The sequence below is a fragment of the Salvia hispanica genome, chromosome 5 (assembly GCF_023119035.1).
Source record: "Salvia hispanica cultivar TCC Black 2014 chromosome 5, UniMelb_Shisp_WGS_1.0, whole genome shotgun sequence".
Lineage (NCBI taxonomy): Eukaryota > Viridiplantae > Streptophyta > Magnoliopsida > Lamiales > Lamiaceae > Salvia > Salvia hispanica.
In genome coordinates, this window is record NC_062969.1 from 33,073,115 (window position 1) to 33,090,670 (window position 17,556).

At 36.4% G+C, this 17,556-nt stretch overlaps 2 protein-coding genes across 6 annotated transcripts; both read left to right on the forward strand.

The window, feature by feature from the left end:
* The first annotated feature begins 21 nt into the window (after nt 1-21).
* On the forward strand, nt 22-3,223 carry LOC125186833 (probable ADP-ribosylation factor GTPase-activating protein AGD11). Of its 4 annotated transcripts, none has more exons than XM_048083291.1 (10): nt 22-258; nt 325-401; nt 1,082-1,175; nt 1,257-1,341; nt 1,428-1,503; nt 2,062-2,225; nt 2,286-2,448; nt 2,519-2,635; nt 2,709-2,804; nt 2,864-3,223. In XM_048083291.1, exons 2-10 carry the CDS (start codon nt 366-368, stop codon nt 3,098-3,100), a joined length of 1,068 nt encoding a protein of 355 aa, XP_047939248.1. In that variant the 5' UTR covers nt 22-258; nt 325-365; the 3' UTR covers nt 3,101-3,223. The 4 variants fall into 4 exon arrangements, with proteins under 4 accessions (XP_047939248.1, XP_047939249.1, XP_047939251.1 ...); XM_048083292.1 differs by having other exon boundaries at nt 1,098-1,175; XM_048083294.1 differs by having other exon boundaries at nt 372-401; nt 1,098-1,175.
* An 8,474-nt stretch (nt 3,224-11,697) lies between these two features.
* On the forward strand, nt 11,698-14,593 carry LOC125186062 (U-box domain-containing protein 44-like). 2 transcript variants are annotated; one of them, XM_048082378.1, is made up of 3 exons: nt 11,698-12,502; nt 12,557-12,875; nt 12,958-14,593. In XM_048082378.1, exons 1-3 carry the CDS (start codon nt 11,786-11,788, stop codon nt 14,391-14,393), a joined length of 2,472 nt encoding a protein of 823 aa, XP_047938335.1. In that variant the 5' UTR covers nt 11,698-11,785; the 3' UTR covers nt 14,394-14,593. The 2 variants fall into 2 exon arrangements, with proteins under 2 accessions (XP_047938335.1, XP_047938336.1); XM_048082379.1 differs by having other exon boundaries at nt 11,699-12,502; nt 12,572-12,875.
* Nucleotides 14,594-17,556: the final 2,963 nt, after the last annotated feature.

Below are 17,556 nucleotides of genomic sequence, written 5' to 3' on the forward strand. Positions count from 1 at the left end.
AAAAAGAAGTGTTTTTTTTTTTTTTTTTGTCGAACTTGACAAATCTTGTGATTTTTATTTTTATGATTGTCATCGCATATGTTTGGTTGCTAAACAAATTTATCCACAAATTTCGTCCATTTTCAGCTAAAATCTGAGAATTTGAATCCTCTATTTGATGAATTTCTCAAGTTGTAGTATTTAATCCATGCAATTTGCATCGGCGATGATTGAATATTATTATCTGATTTTGCAGCCGGCATTCACCTATCATCACAGGTAATACAAGTTTTGTTGGTTCGAAATAAAATTAATCTGTTTTATTTCACCAATATGAATTTCCAGATGGTTTCTCTTTATTTGGTGAATTGGGGGAATGTCTATTCATGAAGACAACACCACACAAACTAAAGATTCTCCAGGTATTGTAATTTCTCCTCTTCTAATTAATTATGGTTTGTTTTGTGATAATTTCTTTGTATGACCTCTTCTTGTTAATTACTGAGGAATTGCTTTAATTGTTTGGTTTGGTTTGATTTGGTTGGCCTCTCTGTGTGTAGGAAAGAGCAATGATGATTAAATATCTTGTTTTTGTTTGCATACTCTCTCCGTCCACCATTTAAACAGCCTTTTGATTCGCACGTATTTTAAGAAGTTGTTTGACTTTGCGTATGTAAAGGGAGAAAGTGAGTGGAATGTGTGATCCAATTTCAGTAGTATTAGTTTTATAATGGATTATGAGTGTAAAAAGTTAGTGGAATGTGCGGTCGGCATACTAAAAGTGGAATATAAAGTAAATAGTTCTATAAATCGCGGACAATCTATCATTTTATGGACGAAATATATCATTTTTTTTGCTAAAAATGATGTTTATGTATAAAATGATACTTGTAATCAATGAAATGATATTTTGTTTGTATAAAATGATTATATTCGATAAAATGACATTATGTATGTATAAATATGATATCAATATAAATAATATTCTGCTTGTATAAAATAATATTTTAGCAAAAATGATATATTTCATCCAAATGATAGGTTATCACCCTAAATATGAGTTATCATTCTAACGCACCCTTGTGGCAATGATATTAGATAGTGTGTTGTTTACTCAGGTTCCTCCTCCTGTCTTAAAATGGAGACCTCTTCAAATTGGAGTCGCTACTCAAAGAAATGGAAGAATTCTGCTTTAGGTAACTTAAATTAGTAGTATTTCTCTTCACTATCATATCAACTAAAACATTTATTTATAAAAAATGCAATGTGTCAACTAGGTGCACGTGCGAGGCTGGAGGCTTTATTATCTGAAGCTACCAATGCAACTTGTGCAGACTGTGGTGCACCAGATCCCAAATGGGTGTAATTCTCCCATCTAATTTTACTTTTTTTTCCTACATCAACCAAAATTAGCTTGAAAACTAAAACTCAGCTTGACAACAAACCAGATCTCTTACTACTGGAGCTTTTATTTGTATCAAATGTTCTGGAGTTCATAGAAGCCTTGGAGTGCATATATCACAGGTATGGAGTATAGTATGGATGTCACTAATTGATCAAACACTTTTAACAAGTTCTGTTTTTGTTGATTTTTCTAATGCTTCCCTGCGGCACAAGTCCATAGCTCCTCTACCTATTTGCATGTACTACATACCTTAACAATAGGAGCCTTCATTTATTCAACTTTTGTTCGTCTACCAAAATTATTCTATATCGGATCATATTTTCCACTAACAATACTTCAACCATTTTTTCTCTCTATCTCTTTCTTATGGTTGATTCCTTATTTGTCTTCCTTTATGTTCTAGAAGGCCCCAAATATATACTCCCTACGTCCAGCAATATGAGTCTTACTTTTATTTTGCACCAGTTCTAAGATTTATAAAAAATAAAAATTGAAAAAGTCGAGCCAGATTTACTGTAAGAGTATGAGATTTGTTACAGCGAACGGACCAAAATGATAAAATAAGACATGTATTGGCGGAATGAATTTGGGATGTCTATATTTTATAAATGTAGATATAAGACATTGATTTTAGGTGGTTGTAGTGTTAATGCATGTATGTAATGTTTGGTATGCAGGTATTCTCTGTGAATCTTGATGAATGGACACACGAGCAAGTTGATGGTATAACTGAAATGGGTGGAAATGGTGTTGTGAACTTGAAATATGAAGCCCAAATTCCTGACAAGTATAAAAAACCAAATCCCAACTCTAGTGCTCAGGAGCGGACTGACTTCATAAGGTACCAACCAACCTATTTTCTTCGTTTCTTTAGTATGTATATACTAAAATATATTTTCAGGAGAAAATACGAGCTTCACGAGTTCTTCAACACTCCTCCGTCTTCTTCCTACCACCAAAGTTGCGATAAGAAACACCATAATGAGAAACCCGCAATCCATGAGCGTAGTCACCACAAGAAAAGATCGGAACATAAGTCTCACAAGAAACCTAACTCAAGCCAGGTCAATTTTGAATTCATTGTTTCTTGAATCTCTATATAAATATATCAATTAATTTATGTGGTTGGTATAGGCAGGTATGGTCGAATTTGTAGGGCTGATTAAGGTGAGTATACTGCGAGGCACCAACCTAGTCGTCCGGGATATGGTGACTAGTGACCCCTACGTAGTCCTCTCACTCGGAAATCAGGTTTGTATGTCACTCATTTTATATGTTAATGTACAATTACGATAATCTCAAGAACACGGGTTGATTAGTGCAGTCAATGAAGACGCGGGTTATAAAAAATAACATCAACCCTGTATGGAATGAATGCCTAATGTTGTCAATTCCATCAGATATACCTCCTTTGAAGTTGGTAAGTACTACAGTAGTTTTGTTATGTTTTTAATTTGTGGCAAGTAAGAATGAAGGTAGTTTTTATGTTGGCAGGATGTGTATGACAAGGATACATTCTCAACAGATGATTTTATGGGGGACGCTGTGATTGATATCGAACCACTGCTGTCGGTTGCTAGGGCTACAGAGTCATCCTCCACCGGTGCGGTCACGTTCCAACCGGGTAGAGTTAAGCAAGTTGTTTGCATTTCTTTACAGAATGTTGAACGAGGTTCAATCGAGATCGAGCTTGAGTGTATGCCTCTCACGCAATAGCATCATCTTTTACTCTAAATCCAAATATTACCTTTTTTAGTTTTTTTGCTTACGCTTGCTTGTATAATAGATTCCAAATTTTTAACTCATCAATTCATAATAAATGTGGTTTGGTTTGGTGGATGAGATAGATAAAATTTATCAGGTTGAATTATTTGTTATTTCTTGAACAAAAATGCCTTCATGTTTGTTTGTGATTACTAGTACTTAGTAAGTAATGAAATAAAGTTTGATAGTTTTAAGATAAATGTTATTAGCAGTTATTAAATAAAATCAGTTAAACAAAAATAATTGAAACTATTATTATGATAAAATTTGTCGATCAAACGTTAAGGTTGATCAAAGATTACGAGGCGAGTGTTTCATGTATCTACTTCTTGTCCTTTCTCATTCTGATGCTCTCTTGGCTGCCTTCAATGTCGTAACTCCCGCACCTTAAAACGACAAAATGTATAAGATACTAAATACGTTCTGTATTTATATTTTCTTAAAATAAGTTCAAATCGTATTATTGTACATAATTATTAGCTTGTGTCTACCGGCGGATTTAGATGAGAACAAATGGGTACAACTATATCCCACACTAAGAGTCATATTTTATCATTTCCGTCCATCCCACAATAAAAGTTATATTTCACTTTTACCACAAACAGTAAGTAAGCTCCACATTCCATCATTTTATTTCACTCTCATTTTATTATAAAACTAATATACTTCATATAAATGAGACAGAAGAAGTAGTACTTAAGATAGATATGAGACAATAACTTTTACAATAAAGGATCAGTGGTCCAGCGGCAGCTGAGCCTTCTAATCCCTCTACCTTCTACTCCCTCCGTCCGCGATTAGGAGTCCCGGTCACTTTTGCTCACCCGTTTTATAAAAAAAAAATAGTTAAAGTGGAGAAATGATAAAGTAAAAAAGAGAATAATGTTGAGAAGACTGAGAATAATGTTGACAAGAGTCTTCTCAACATTATTCTCTTTTTTACGTTACCATTTCTCCACTTTAACTATTTTTTATCATTTTTATAAAATATGTGCGCAAAAGTGACCGGGACTCCTAATCGCGGACGGAGGAAGTACATTTTTTTGTGGTTATATACCCCCTCCGCCGCCCCATGCTACTTGCGCATTTCATTTTCGGATTGTCCCAAACTATTTGCACTATTTCTATTTTAGATAAAAATTATGGTATTTAATTAAGATATTAGAGTTAGTTCGGATTTCCTTTATCAAGTGTTGTCTTATTGCACTTAAAATTTTAATTTAATTACACTAATTATTCATGTTTAAACTTATGTTATCAAAGTGAAAAGCATGAGTAGCATGAGACGGAGGGAGTGCATGGTAAGTAGGAAAGAGTAGTTTTTATTTTTATTTTTATCTTTTTAATATTTTTTATTTTTTATGTTTTGCAGATTTTAGGTAGATTCTTATGTTCCTACGTATGTAGGGACATTTTGGTAAAATGATTGACTACTTTTTTATCTCTTACAATTTTCTAATTTTTTTTTCTTTCTCCTTTTAATTCAACTTCATGCGTATGTATATTATTACCTTATTCATTACTGAAAAAACAACTACGACATGACCTCAATTCATGGTCAGCCACAGAAGAGAATGAGCCTAAACGGTCTTCTCTTCCATCTATTTTATGTCCAATCAGATATTTTACAATTTAAAGACTCTCATTAAATTATAAATATTTTATATTATTAAATTAAAATTAATACTAGTATATATATTTATACTATATAAAAATATTAAATATACCACAATTCATAGTTTTTCATTTTCTATAAATAAAGACTAAATTTAATAGTATAGCTTTACTCACAAAATATATATTATTTATCTAAATATAATCATGTTCCTTACTATATAATGAGAACAATTTATTCATCTATTCTCAAGATTTTAATTTCGTAATTCAATTATTGCTTTCGGATTGTTTATTCTCTTATTTATAAAAAATAGTCTAAAAAATGAGATTCACCTCATTGGGTAAAAAAATAACATAAAATAGATAGAGACTAATTTTGGTAGACGTGCCAAAATAGATACACGTAACTATTTTTCGTGGACGGATGAAATATTTTGTATATTTCCATTTTAATGTTTTTTGCAATTTTTTCAATAATATAATGTTTTTAATTATTTTTATTACTGGTACTTAACTACTTACATTATTATTAAAAAAATTATAAAAAAAGAATATAAATTATAATCGTGTACTTAGAGGATCTCCGGTGGCGACCTTCCCACTAGGACTTCCACTAGGACTTTCCACAAAAACCTTCTGCCACGTCACTAGGACTTCCACTAGGACTTCTCATCCCACTACACAATGTAAGACTTCCACTAGGACTTCCCGCAATAAAATAAATTCACAATTACTCAATTTACGGAATTAAAATGTCGACACGGAATACGGGAAAATTCGAATACTTCATTTAAAAAAAATTACATAATACTTAAAAAAATACATAATTAAAAAAAATTACATAATACTTATAAAAAAACATAAATAAGTTAAAAATTACAACCCTCGGCTCTCACTCCTCCTCGTCCTCGTCCTCGTCCCCGTCGCCCGTGCCGCTGCCGCCTCCGACGTCCCCGCCCCCAATCTCAACGCCATAATCATCAATAGGTGGCATTCCTAAATCGCGCCGACATGTGTCGATCACATCCTTGCACATCCTTTTGTACACAGGATCGCGCGTGCTATACCACCTATGCATGGTCTGACTCAGGGTCTTCGTTAGTTGCACGCGGGCAAGACGGTCGTACTTATCTGGGGCTTCAGGGACCTCCGATTCGACCTCGACGGACCCGCTGCGGCTGCCGCTTCCCCTCGCCATCCGCTGCGCAGCCTTTTGCCCCATCGGGCGACGACGACGGCGAGAGTCTGATCGTGGTAGCGGGGACACTTTCTCGGCTTCGGGGAGCTCGTGCGAACCAGCACTGCTGCTGTACTCATCGGAAGAGTTGATCTTCGTCCGCTTCCAGCCCGAGTCGACACCCGCACAAAACTTTTGCGAATCTCTGACCACGAGAAAGGCCTCCCATTGGTCAAACTCTTTGAACTTCAATTCTTTGTCGGGGTACTGGGACAGGGCCCGGTTCTTCACATCATCCTCAGACATGCCGCTGGTTGCCATTGATGCACTTTTTATTAGCACTAAATAAACCTGCAAGTGTACAGAGTATATATAGTATAGCTAAAGGTTAGTACCGGATATCAAACACGGGGAAGACGAACACAAAGTGTCTATCCTCTACTAAGACTCAAATACTATCTGGAAAAACAATTGGATTTTGAAAACTTTTGAAAAACTAAAAACAATAGAAAGCATAGACCAACTAAAAGTGAATAAAACACAGAGAAAGACGATAGAGATAAGGGAATCCCAGGGATGTGTGTTCACAGTTATGGTTATACAAAATTCCAACTACAATACCTAACACAGTTTATACTTTGAAAGGACGAGTCACCTAGCTTATGCTCATGCGATACAAATGTTGATTACAAGATTAGGGTTGTCAATCCTAACACGTAACTCCAAAATGCTCCTAAGACCCTTGAAAAGTCCTCACTCTCAATTAACAGTGCCGTTTTAAGGGAAGCTAATTGTAGTGTCTACTAAGTGAATCTAACTCGCTAGAACTCTGTCACAGTTATGAAGCAAGTTATATTAAATCATACACGATTGTGTCACTCAATCATGCAGCATCAAAACTACTTAGGGAAGAAACAAAGTAAAAACAAAACGGATATTAGATAGTAAAAGGAATTTGTATAACCAAAGTCGTTACTAACACATCCCTAGAATCCTATGAGTTTAGTTACACATAATTGAATAAGCTAAAAACATAGATTGAAGGTAAGACAATTTGAACATAAAACTAAAGCAAATAAAACTCGTGGGTTGAATCCTTGTCGTTCTTGATGTTCTTGAAATCATTCTCCAACTCCTTGCACCAATGAAGTACTCTAGGTCTTGATCTCTATGAATTATTTTGCAAGTAGAAGTTCTCTCTTTTTAATGAAGCTTGAGGTCTTATTTATAGGGGAAAGCCACTCCTTGTTGTAAAAGGAAAAAATCTCCAAAATATGGTAAATCTGGGCGAAAATCTAGGGCTTCTCGAATTCGCCGCCTTTCTCCGGCGTGCCGTCGCACCTTGGCCGGCGGTCGCCGCGTTGGAGTCCAGAGAGTCTGTTCCCTCGGCGGCGGACCACACGTCTTCCGGCGGTCGCCGGACGAGACTTCTCTTCCAAGCACATTTTTCCGAGGCGGACCGCTGCATTGATCTGCGCCGCCGGGCGCGGCGCATCGCCGCACACATACGCGGCGGTCGCCGGTCGCCGTCTCGACTCAGATTTCCAAACTTGGCGTTTTGGCTCCCTTTTTCGGCTCAATTATGCACATTTCTCACAAAACACGTCAAAATACCAAAATAGACAAAATATGCAAATAATGGACGTGTAGAGTGACTTTGACATTAAAAATGGACCAAATAATGGCCTTAAAACAGTGCAAAATCCGAGCGTATCAGCCATGCGCAGGTTGTTTTGGTAGAGGGCGGCAAAACGACTGAGCTTAGGCCTCAACCGGTCCCACTGTTTCCGCCATTGCTCGGAAGTGCGAGGCTTCGCCCCAGCCGGTTTGTGTGTTAGGTAGGCCTCACTAATGCGATGCCGCAATCAGTCAATATACTGGTTCGCCCCGACATACGGATCCTCGACTACACCGACCCAGGCCTTCGCAAGCACAGCGTTTTCCCACACGGTCCAGATCGACCTCTTCTCACCCTCCTCCTCTGCCCCCGTTTTCGAGGAAGAGCTTGGGGCTTTCCAGTTGCCCTTGCCTCTGCCATTGGGGTTTTCCAGTTGCCCCTAGCTTTGCCCTTGCCTTTGCCCTTGCCCCTTGCAGCAGGCTCCGCCTCATCGGGAGTCTCACGGATCGGCGATAGCCCCAACTCCTGCCCCAACTGCTCAAAGGAGAAAGTCTCGATGCCGGCGTACTGAGTCTCCGGAACACTACTAGGGGAATCATCGGCCAACAAATCTATATATGGGCGATAGACAGATTCCCTAGGTGTCTGAGGGCGCCTGTGCTGCATCGACCCACCCACCCCCGCCATATTTGGCGTCATACTCCCCATCTCTGCCATATTTGGCGGCATACTCCCCATCCTCGCTGCCCCGGGCATCATCCCACCCACACTCGCCATATTACCGCCCATCCCCGCTGCCCCGGGTATCATCCCACCCATCTGATTCATCCAATTGTACATATTGTAGAACATTTGGGGAGTAATCCCCGCCATCCCTGCCATTTGGGGATTCATCCCCGCATTAAAGTTTCCCTCCGTTCCGGCGGGAAACGTGAGTGTGTTTCCTCCGCTCGTGTTGGGGGAGTTCCTATTGTACTCCATTTAGAACTGAAATTTGTAGATTTTAGAGAGAGAAACTTGTCAACACAAGTGTTGTGAATGAAATGAAGTTTAACGAGCCCTATTTATAGAGTTTTTTTTTTTTTTTAAATTAAAACTCGGACGTCTGACCTACGCCATAGCGGCGGACATCCGGTCGGACGTGGGGCGGATATCCGAGCCCATCCGACGGGCGTTGGGGACGGGCGTGTCCTACCTTTTTCCTCACTACGGCGGACGTCCAGTCGGACTTCCGCGACGTCCTACTGCGACGTCCGCCGTTGGAGATGCTCTTAGGTGGTTATTCATAAACCAACTAAAAGGGATAGTATGATTGATTGGAAAAATATTGAGAATGTGGAAATGATGGGAATTAATTAAATATTAAAAAAAAAGGGTTGATTAATTAATCTGCTTGGTGTATTGACTCGCAATTTATTTCCATTGAGCTATATCCATAAATGTATATAAATACCCATCCTTCCTACCATAAGCGAGGTGCCGCATTTTTGCACTAATTTTAGAAAAATTATAGTATAAAATAGTTGAAGTAGCGAAAATATAAAGTAATAGATAGAATAATATAGAGAATAACTTATCTACATTATTTTTTCTCTTACTTTACATTCTCTCCACTTTAACTATTAGTGGAATAATATAAAGTAGTGGAATATAAGTCTCACTTATATATACTAATTTTATAATAAAATGTGAGTGAAATAAATTAGTGGAATGTAGAGCACACCTACCATTTACGGTAACAATAAAATAAGATTCTTATTGTGGAACATATCGAAATAGTAAAATTGGATACTTATTGTGGGATGGAGGGAGTGACAATTGGTGAAAATCACCGGAGAAGAGAGGTAGAATTTTATGGGCTCGACGACACAACTAATATGTGGCCGATTTGTCTATGCTTTAATGCCGACTAGGATCATGAGGGTTCCTAAGCTAATGTAAAAAATAAAAATTATGTCTTCTCATAAAGTGCACCAACTCCTAAATTATCCTTCAAGTAATTCATTTTATAATACCTATTAACACATCAAACAGTTAATTACTTCACACATTAGCTCAAGTTTCTCAATTCTATGTCTAGGTTTATTCCATAGATGGGCAATAATTAAATAATAGTGCAAGAGCATTTAAATCAACCACATGAACCAATCATAAAGAAAAAACTTAAATAAACTAAAACCAAGTTCCAAAGTATCTCAACTAATAATACTCAGATCATTTTATTTCTATAATTTTTTTTTACTAATTTTATACTAAAGCATGGGTCGTGCACTAGTTGATAGAGAAAGTATTAAGAAAGTTAAGAGCATAATTAATTAAAATATCCTTTTTAGTGCATTGTTTAGAGCATAATTATTTGAAATATCCTTAGTGAGAAATCATCAGTGAAATAGACTAATCAGGAAAATAATTTGCTTCCATTCTATATCTTGAGACTTAAGACACTTTGCATGAAAACATTTGGATCCAAACTTATAACTGCAAGTGAGTGCAACATGATGAATTGATGATCTTAAGATTGACAGAATTATTTACCCATCGATGATCTCATTTTTGCAACATTTATAATTCCATGTCATTCGCACGTTTCATTAAATAAAAAAGGCAAAATACATTCTTAGGTCCTTATACTTTAATCAAAATGTTCATTAGGTCCTCGTACAATATTTTCGTTTTAATAGTTATACTTTAATCAAAATGTTCATTAGGTCCTCATACAATTTTTTCGTTTTAATAGGTCCTTATACCGTTCTCATAAATTTCATCACACCCTCGTACAATTTTTTCGTTTTAGTAGGTCCTTATACTTTAATTATAACTTTTATTAGGTCCTTATACAATTTTTTATTTTAAGATATTCTTTTACTTTTATCTTGGATAATAATTTATATTTAATTAAATTTAATGAACCTTTCAATTTTATTATTTAACTTATCTTATAATTATAAATATCCAGGAAACGTATCTTTCAATATAAATATAAATAATCAATTGAAAATTCAGGTAGTTATTCTAAAAAAACTTCGATTTTAATCTTCAATCAGCACGGTTAATCTTTTTATTATTCTCTACAACGTATTGAGATTATTGGATAACAAGATGATATTATATTTAAAGATTATGCTAAGTTAAATAATGGAATATTAAAAAGTTCATTAAGTTTAATTAAATTTAGATTATTATCCAAGATAAATGTAAAAAAGTCCCTAAAATAAAAGATTGTACAAGAACCTAATGAAAGTTATGATAAAAGTATAAGGACCTACTAAAACGAAAAATTGTACGAAGACCTGAAAAAATATTGTGAAAAGTATAAGGACCTATTAAAACAAAAAAATTGTACAAGGACCTAATGAACATTTTAACTAAAGTATAAGGACCTAAATATGTATTTTGCCAATAAAAAAACGTGTTTTTTAAAAATAAAGTACATAAAGCTACAATGCAGCGTTATATTTTTCTTTCTTTTTAAAAATATTTTTGATACCTTTTATGGTTGTTATTATTTTCATCAGACGCATTATTTTGTTTCTTTTTCGTTTTAGTGCCTACAACGTGTGGCATATTTTGCCTTTTTAATTGACCACATTATTAGTCTTATTATTTGGATTTTTTTTTTTAATTTTATCCTCCTATTTATAAATAAATCGAATGTGATCCATCATAATGAAATTAATCAATATTCTATCCAATTTTTATTAAAATTTGTGATACTTTTAGAATGTGCACTATTTATAGGGATGGGGAGTATAAGATAGTGTTAATTATTTTTCTTGCACTAAAATAAAAGTAAGTTTCATATTTTTGATTAAACAAACAAAGAAGAAAACTATGGCATATATAAATAGTGAGGAATACATCTAGAACATAGTCTCCTTGTATTGAGGGCACTTAAAAAAGAAAAATATCTATTACTTTGACCAAAGAAAGGTGTGTGTGTGTTTTGCCTTGGTGGAAGTTGACTTAGTCTTCTAAACTATGCTTTCATGTTCACACAAACATATACAACAATAAATCACTTTCACCAATAAATAATCAATATTTTACAACTGAAAATGACACCTAAGATGCTTACTTTGCAACCATACAGACCATAACACTCCAATTCTTTCTATTTCTTCTCTCTCAACAACTGGAAATTACATAACAAACAACAAGTATAATAAATACAAGAGTTGGGTTGAAACCAAGTCTTACTACTATTTTTCTCTTTCTCACCACTCCGATGGAGGACTTCGAGTCATCGACGATAAACTCGAGATCATCGTCATCGATTCAAACAGAGGTGATTGCAGAGTTCATCGGCAAACTGAGTCCGATTTTGAGCGAGATCAGAGGCTGCGTCGAGGCAGCAGAGGTGCCGGCCTTGGAGAAGGCGATCGCCTCGTTGGAGAGCGACTACGATCGTGCGAGGGCAGCCGTGGACAGCCCTCCCAAGAACATCGAGAGCCTCATACAGAATCTTGGGAGATCGTTGGGGCTCACTCTCTTTGCAAGCCACGAAGCGCCACTGTCGAACAAGGACAAGGTCGAGGCGCTCTGCCGGGAGATGATGAACGTGCGTTTCGAGTCGAGCTCGTGGGATTTTGCCAACGAGGCGGTGGAGACAGAGTTGGAAACAGAGGATGAAACAGGGGACGAAACAGGGGATGAAACAGGGGAGAAAATAGGGGAGAAAACAGGGGAGATCATGGAGGAGACGAGAGAGTTGACGGTTGATGAAGCCATTTTAGAATTAAAGTATGGGAGAGAGGAGGGATTCAAGAATGCTCTTTTTGTTTTGGATGGATTCTTGAAAGATGGGATGATTTCAAGTGAGATGATTTTGGATGAAGATGTGGTGCGGATCTTGTGTTGTCGATTGGCTTCGTGCAAGGGGAACGACCGATTGATCATAATTCGAATGCTGAGATATATTTCTCAACACAATCACCACCACAAGGTACTCTACTTTTAGTTGAATTCCACCATTTATTTTCTCTTCTTTTAATTTAAGCAACATAGTGTGCAGGAAAAGATGAAAGATTCGGAATTCTTGTCTGCGTTGGTGAAATCATTGGCACGAGATGCAGAGGAGCAGAAGGAGGCGGTCGGGCTTCTGCTCAGCCTCTGCGATGACGATGCAGGAGTCATCCGGAGAATCGGGAGGATACAAGGTTGCATAGTGATGTTGGTAGCAATCTCAAATTTAGATGATGAAGAAGCTTCCCATGATGCAAGAATGCTGCTAAATATTATGTCTACCAACACCCAACATGCTCTTCACATGGCTGAAGCTGGTTATTTCAAGCCATTGATCACATATTTAAAACAAGGTAATCTCTTTATCTGTCTCTCCTATATCAAGATTTTGTTTTTTTTCCTTCTAATAGGAGGGTTATCAATTTCCTTTTCCAGGTTCAGAAATGAGCAAGGTTCTGATGGCAAGCGCGGTGTCAAGATTGGAGCTAACCGATCAAAACAAGGCCGCATTAGGGGAACAAGGGGCGATCGAGCCCCTGGTGAGCATGTTCAAGGAAGGAAACCTAGAGGCGAAGCTGTCCGCCTTGAACGCCCTACAGAGCATATCCAACCTAAAGTCGAACATCCAAAGGCTGATCGACTCTGGGATGGTGGCGTCCCTCCTGCAGCTACTTTTCTCAGTGACATCAGTCTTGATGACACTGAGAGAGCCGGCGTCGGCCATCCTTGCAAAAGTGGCCCAGTCGGAGACCATACTAGTCAAGCACGACGTTGCGCAGCAGATGCTGTCGCTCCTCAACCTCTCGAGCCCCGTCATCCAAACCCATCTTTTGGAGGCCCTAAACAACATAGCCTCACACCCAACCGCTTCCCGGGTCAGGAAGAAGATGAAGGAGAATGGCGCGATCCCACTCCTCCTCCCGTTGATCACGGAGAGGGACGCCCGGATCAGGAATGGCGCCCTCAAGCTCATCCACGCGCTTTCCAAATCCACACAAGAGCTCACACTGGAGCTAGACCAATCCCATATCCACACCATTGCAAACATAGTTCTAACAACAAAATCAGATTGTGAGAAGACTGCAGCCCTAGGAATCCTTGCAAATCTACCAATCAACGAAAACCGAGTCACTGAGATCCTCAAACAAGCCAATATACTACCTTTTTTGGCCTCAACCACCACTTCAACACCATCATCCATCATGCTATCTGAGAGCATTGCTTCCTTCCTGATCCGTTTCACGAATCCAAACGACAAAAAGCTGCAGCACTACGCGGCTGAACACGGCATATTCCCTCTCCTCATCAAGCTACTCACAAGCACCTCACAATGTGCCAAATCCAAGGCAGCACTCAGCTTAGCCCAACTATCACAAAACACAACAAACATGACCAAATCAAGAAAACTCAAGTGGCTCTGCGTGCCTCCCTCGTCCGATTCATTCTGCAAAGTCCATGACCGACACTGCACGATTAAAGGCACCTTCTGCTTGATCAAAGCAGGGGCGATCACTCCATTGGTACAGATTCTCCAAGGCGAGGAGAGAGGCGCGGATGAGGCTGTATTGGGCTGCTTGTCGACGCTTCTTAGAGACGAGATATGGGAGAGCGGGTGCAGGCATCTGGTGGAGGAATCGGTGGTGCATCCAATCATCAGAGTTGCGGGATGTGGGAGCTTCAAGGCTCAAGAGAAGGCCTTGTGGATGCTGGAGAGGATTTTTAGAGTGGAGAGTCATAGAGATGAGTTTGGCGAATCCGCGGAGAATGTGTTGATTGAGGTGGCGCAGAATGGTGATCCGATGCTCGCGCCGGTGGTGGCCAAGGTTTTGGCACAGCTGCAGCTGTTGCAGCCGCAGTCTAGTTACTTTTGAGAAGAAATGCATGCTTTGTAGTAGTATTTTTTGGTTTGTTGATCATTTTTATTGTTGATATATTGTGATTGATTCAAATTACATTAAAAGATGTAGTGTTTTTTGTATGCATATTTCAAGTTGGGAGGAAGTGGGATATGATGTAAAAACATGATCTTGTATTATTTCTAGTGATTAAAAGTCCAGCATGGTTTGATGAATTTGGGTTTTTTCTTCTTCTTACCTATGTGTATATTCATGTAATTATGCTCTTGGCATTAAGCGTATTAGCTAGAAATTTCACAATCTTACGGAGGCAGCAAAATCTCGACATTTCTACTTTTCCAAGGAAATATCATTGGCTAAAATAAAAATCAATGTTGAGGTGTAAAATCAGAGTCTTCAATATTGATGGAGATCGTTCTAAAAGAATAAGTTGGAAATCGTATTTTTAAGCGAAGTTCCTCAACCAATACAAATTTTATGGTGTAGTCAACTATTCCCTCCGTATCACTCAAGAATGTCCCACTCAAAATGTCCACATTCTTAAGTGATATAAGATTTTAGGAAAAGTTGTTAGGTGGATTGAGTAGAGAAAAAAAAGTACTAGTTGGATATTATAATGAGGAGAGAGATTTATTTTCAAATATTGAAAGTGAATATCTTGAGTGAAATAAACTAAAAAAGGAAATGTGAACGTCTTGAATGGGACGGAGGGAGTACCTTATATCGAGAACTAGTCAACAATCTTGCTAAATACTCCCTCTGTCCAACCGAAGATGACCCACTTTCCTTTTTAGTTTGTCCCAACTAAGATGACTCATTACTAAAAGGATAAATTGCCTGAAAAATCACAAACTTTGGGAAAAGTTTGCTTTTTCACAAACTATAAAAGTTGCGCCTAAAGTCACGAACTTTATCGGATCGTACAAATTTCTGGCTTGACTTGACAAAATTTCTGGCTTAACTCTAAACTCAGGTAATATAACCTCTTTTTGGCTGATTTCGAAAGCGCAACCCCAATTCAATCAACGTAAAGCATAATCGACAAGAGTGAAATCGTCAACAAACGGTTTAAGGATGAAATCGGCGACGTGTAGAGAAGATTCAATAAAAAAAGGATAAAATGACTTCGTTTTGTGCCTTGTCAAAAATTTTTGCCAAGTCACGCCTTCGCCATGCCACGCGGGATAAGTTTTAAACGGAAATATGTCGTCAGGTTGGTAGTTTGGAAAATTTGTACGATCCGATAGTTCATGACTTTAGGCGCAACTTTTATAGTTTGTGGGAAAAATCATACTTTCCCCAAAGTTTGTGATTTTTTAGGCAATTTTTCCTTACTAAAAATAGAAACACATTTATCTTTATTTTATTCACTCTCTCTTTCCACTCACTAAACAAAATTAATTTGCATAAAATCTAGTGGCTCTCAAGGAAAAGGTCATCTTCCTTGAAATAGAGGATATATGTTTATTCAATTCTTAGGTAATATTCCCTTAGTCCCATAAAAGTTGAGACAAAACTTTTGGGCACGGAGGTTAAGAATTTATATTAAATAAATAGGAGAGATGAAAAAAGTAGGAAAGATAAGAGAGAGTAAAGTAAATGATGGAATAAAAAAATGAGTGATTAGATATTTTGTCTTTTTAAAAAAAAAAATTACTCAACTTTTGGGACAGACTAAAAAGGAATACGACTCAACTTTTTTGGGACGGAGGGAGTACGTTTCTTCAATTCTTGGTGGTAATATTAGCATCTTTATTTGATAAGGCCTTGGGATGAAAAACAAGTTTCGATACTAGGAAATGCATTTTATAGTATCTCCAAACAAGTTTAAATTTATAATTTATATTAAAAACATTCGAATCATAATTAAAAATTTTAATTTAGCTACAAGTCATTTTGATTATTAAATTTATACTTTATTTCTTTAATTAATGTATTTAATAATGTCATATTAGTATATTTTTTATTTTATAGTACTTTCTAAAAATTTAAGAGAAAAAGAGCAAAAAGGATTTGACATAAAATAATTGAAAAAGTAAAATGAAAATTATCAAACCCAATATTAGAGATAGAGAATCTATCATACATAGTACTATCTCATTTTTATAAGATTGAACAACATAAATGATATTCCATACGTCCGGCATTAGGAGTTCCGGTTGACTATTTTCATCCGTCTGGAATTAGGAGTCCCGGTAGACATTTCCATAAAAAGTGAAATAAAAATATTATAAAATAAAACACTAAAAAGCACAAGTAAAAACACATCTAAAGAATAAAGCAAATAATAATGCAAATGGGTTCACATTCCATTATCACACACTCCAGTTATTACGCACTCAAACATTTCTTAAATCCAATATCCAACTCAACCGGGACTCCTAATGCCGGACGGAAGGAGTACTTAATCATTCACTTTCGCACATAAATGATACTTGATCTTTACTCCCTCCGTCCCAAAGTATATGTACTTTGGTTTCGGCACGAGTTTTAATGCAAAATTGGTAAAGTAAGAGAGAGATAGAGATGAAAAGTAATTAAAGTGTTGTTAGTGAAGAATGAGTCTCACCTCTTAGAGAGAAAAGAATTTCTAAAATTGGAAAGTGCATATTTTTGTGGGACGGACTAAAAAGAAAGAATGCATAATTCTTGCGGGACGAAGAGAGTATTTTATATCATTTTTTTTACCTGATACAATTTTCACCCCAAAATACCCTCTAAACAAATATATTTTCCCAATTGTGTCATAGAGGATATTTTGGGTGTATACAAAACTAGTACAAAAGGTGATATTATAATATCTTCTCTCATTCTCCTCACTCTTTATATTCTTATTATTAATCAATATTAATATTATTATTTTGATGTTATAAATTAATAATTAATTTTTTTAATATTATTTAAATATACTTAATTATATTTAATTATTATAATAATATTATTGTTATAATACTTAACTTTGTAGTAATTAATAAATAATTATAATATAATTATTTAAATAATGAATTATATAAGATTATCTAATAATTATTATTATTTTATATTAAATTAATAACTAATTGATATAGTCTTGATAAAAATTTAAAATTGTGAATTGTATTCATAATTATATAAAGAGTGAATATTTTTAGTTGGGTGTTTCAACCCTAAAATGAGTATAAAATAATTTAATAAAAAA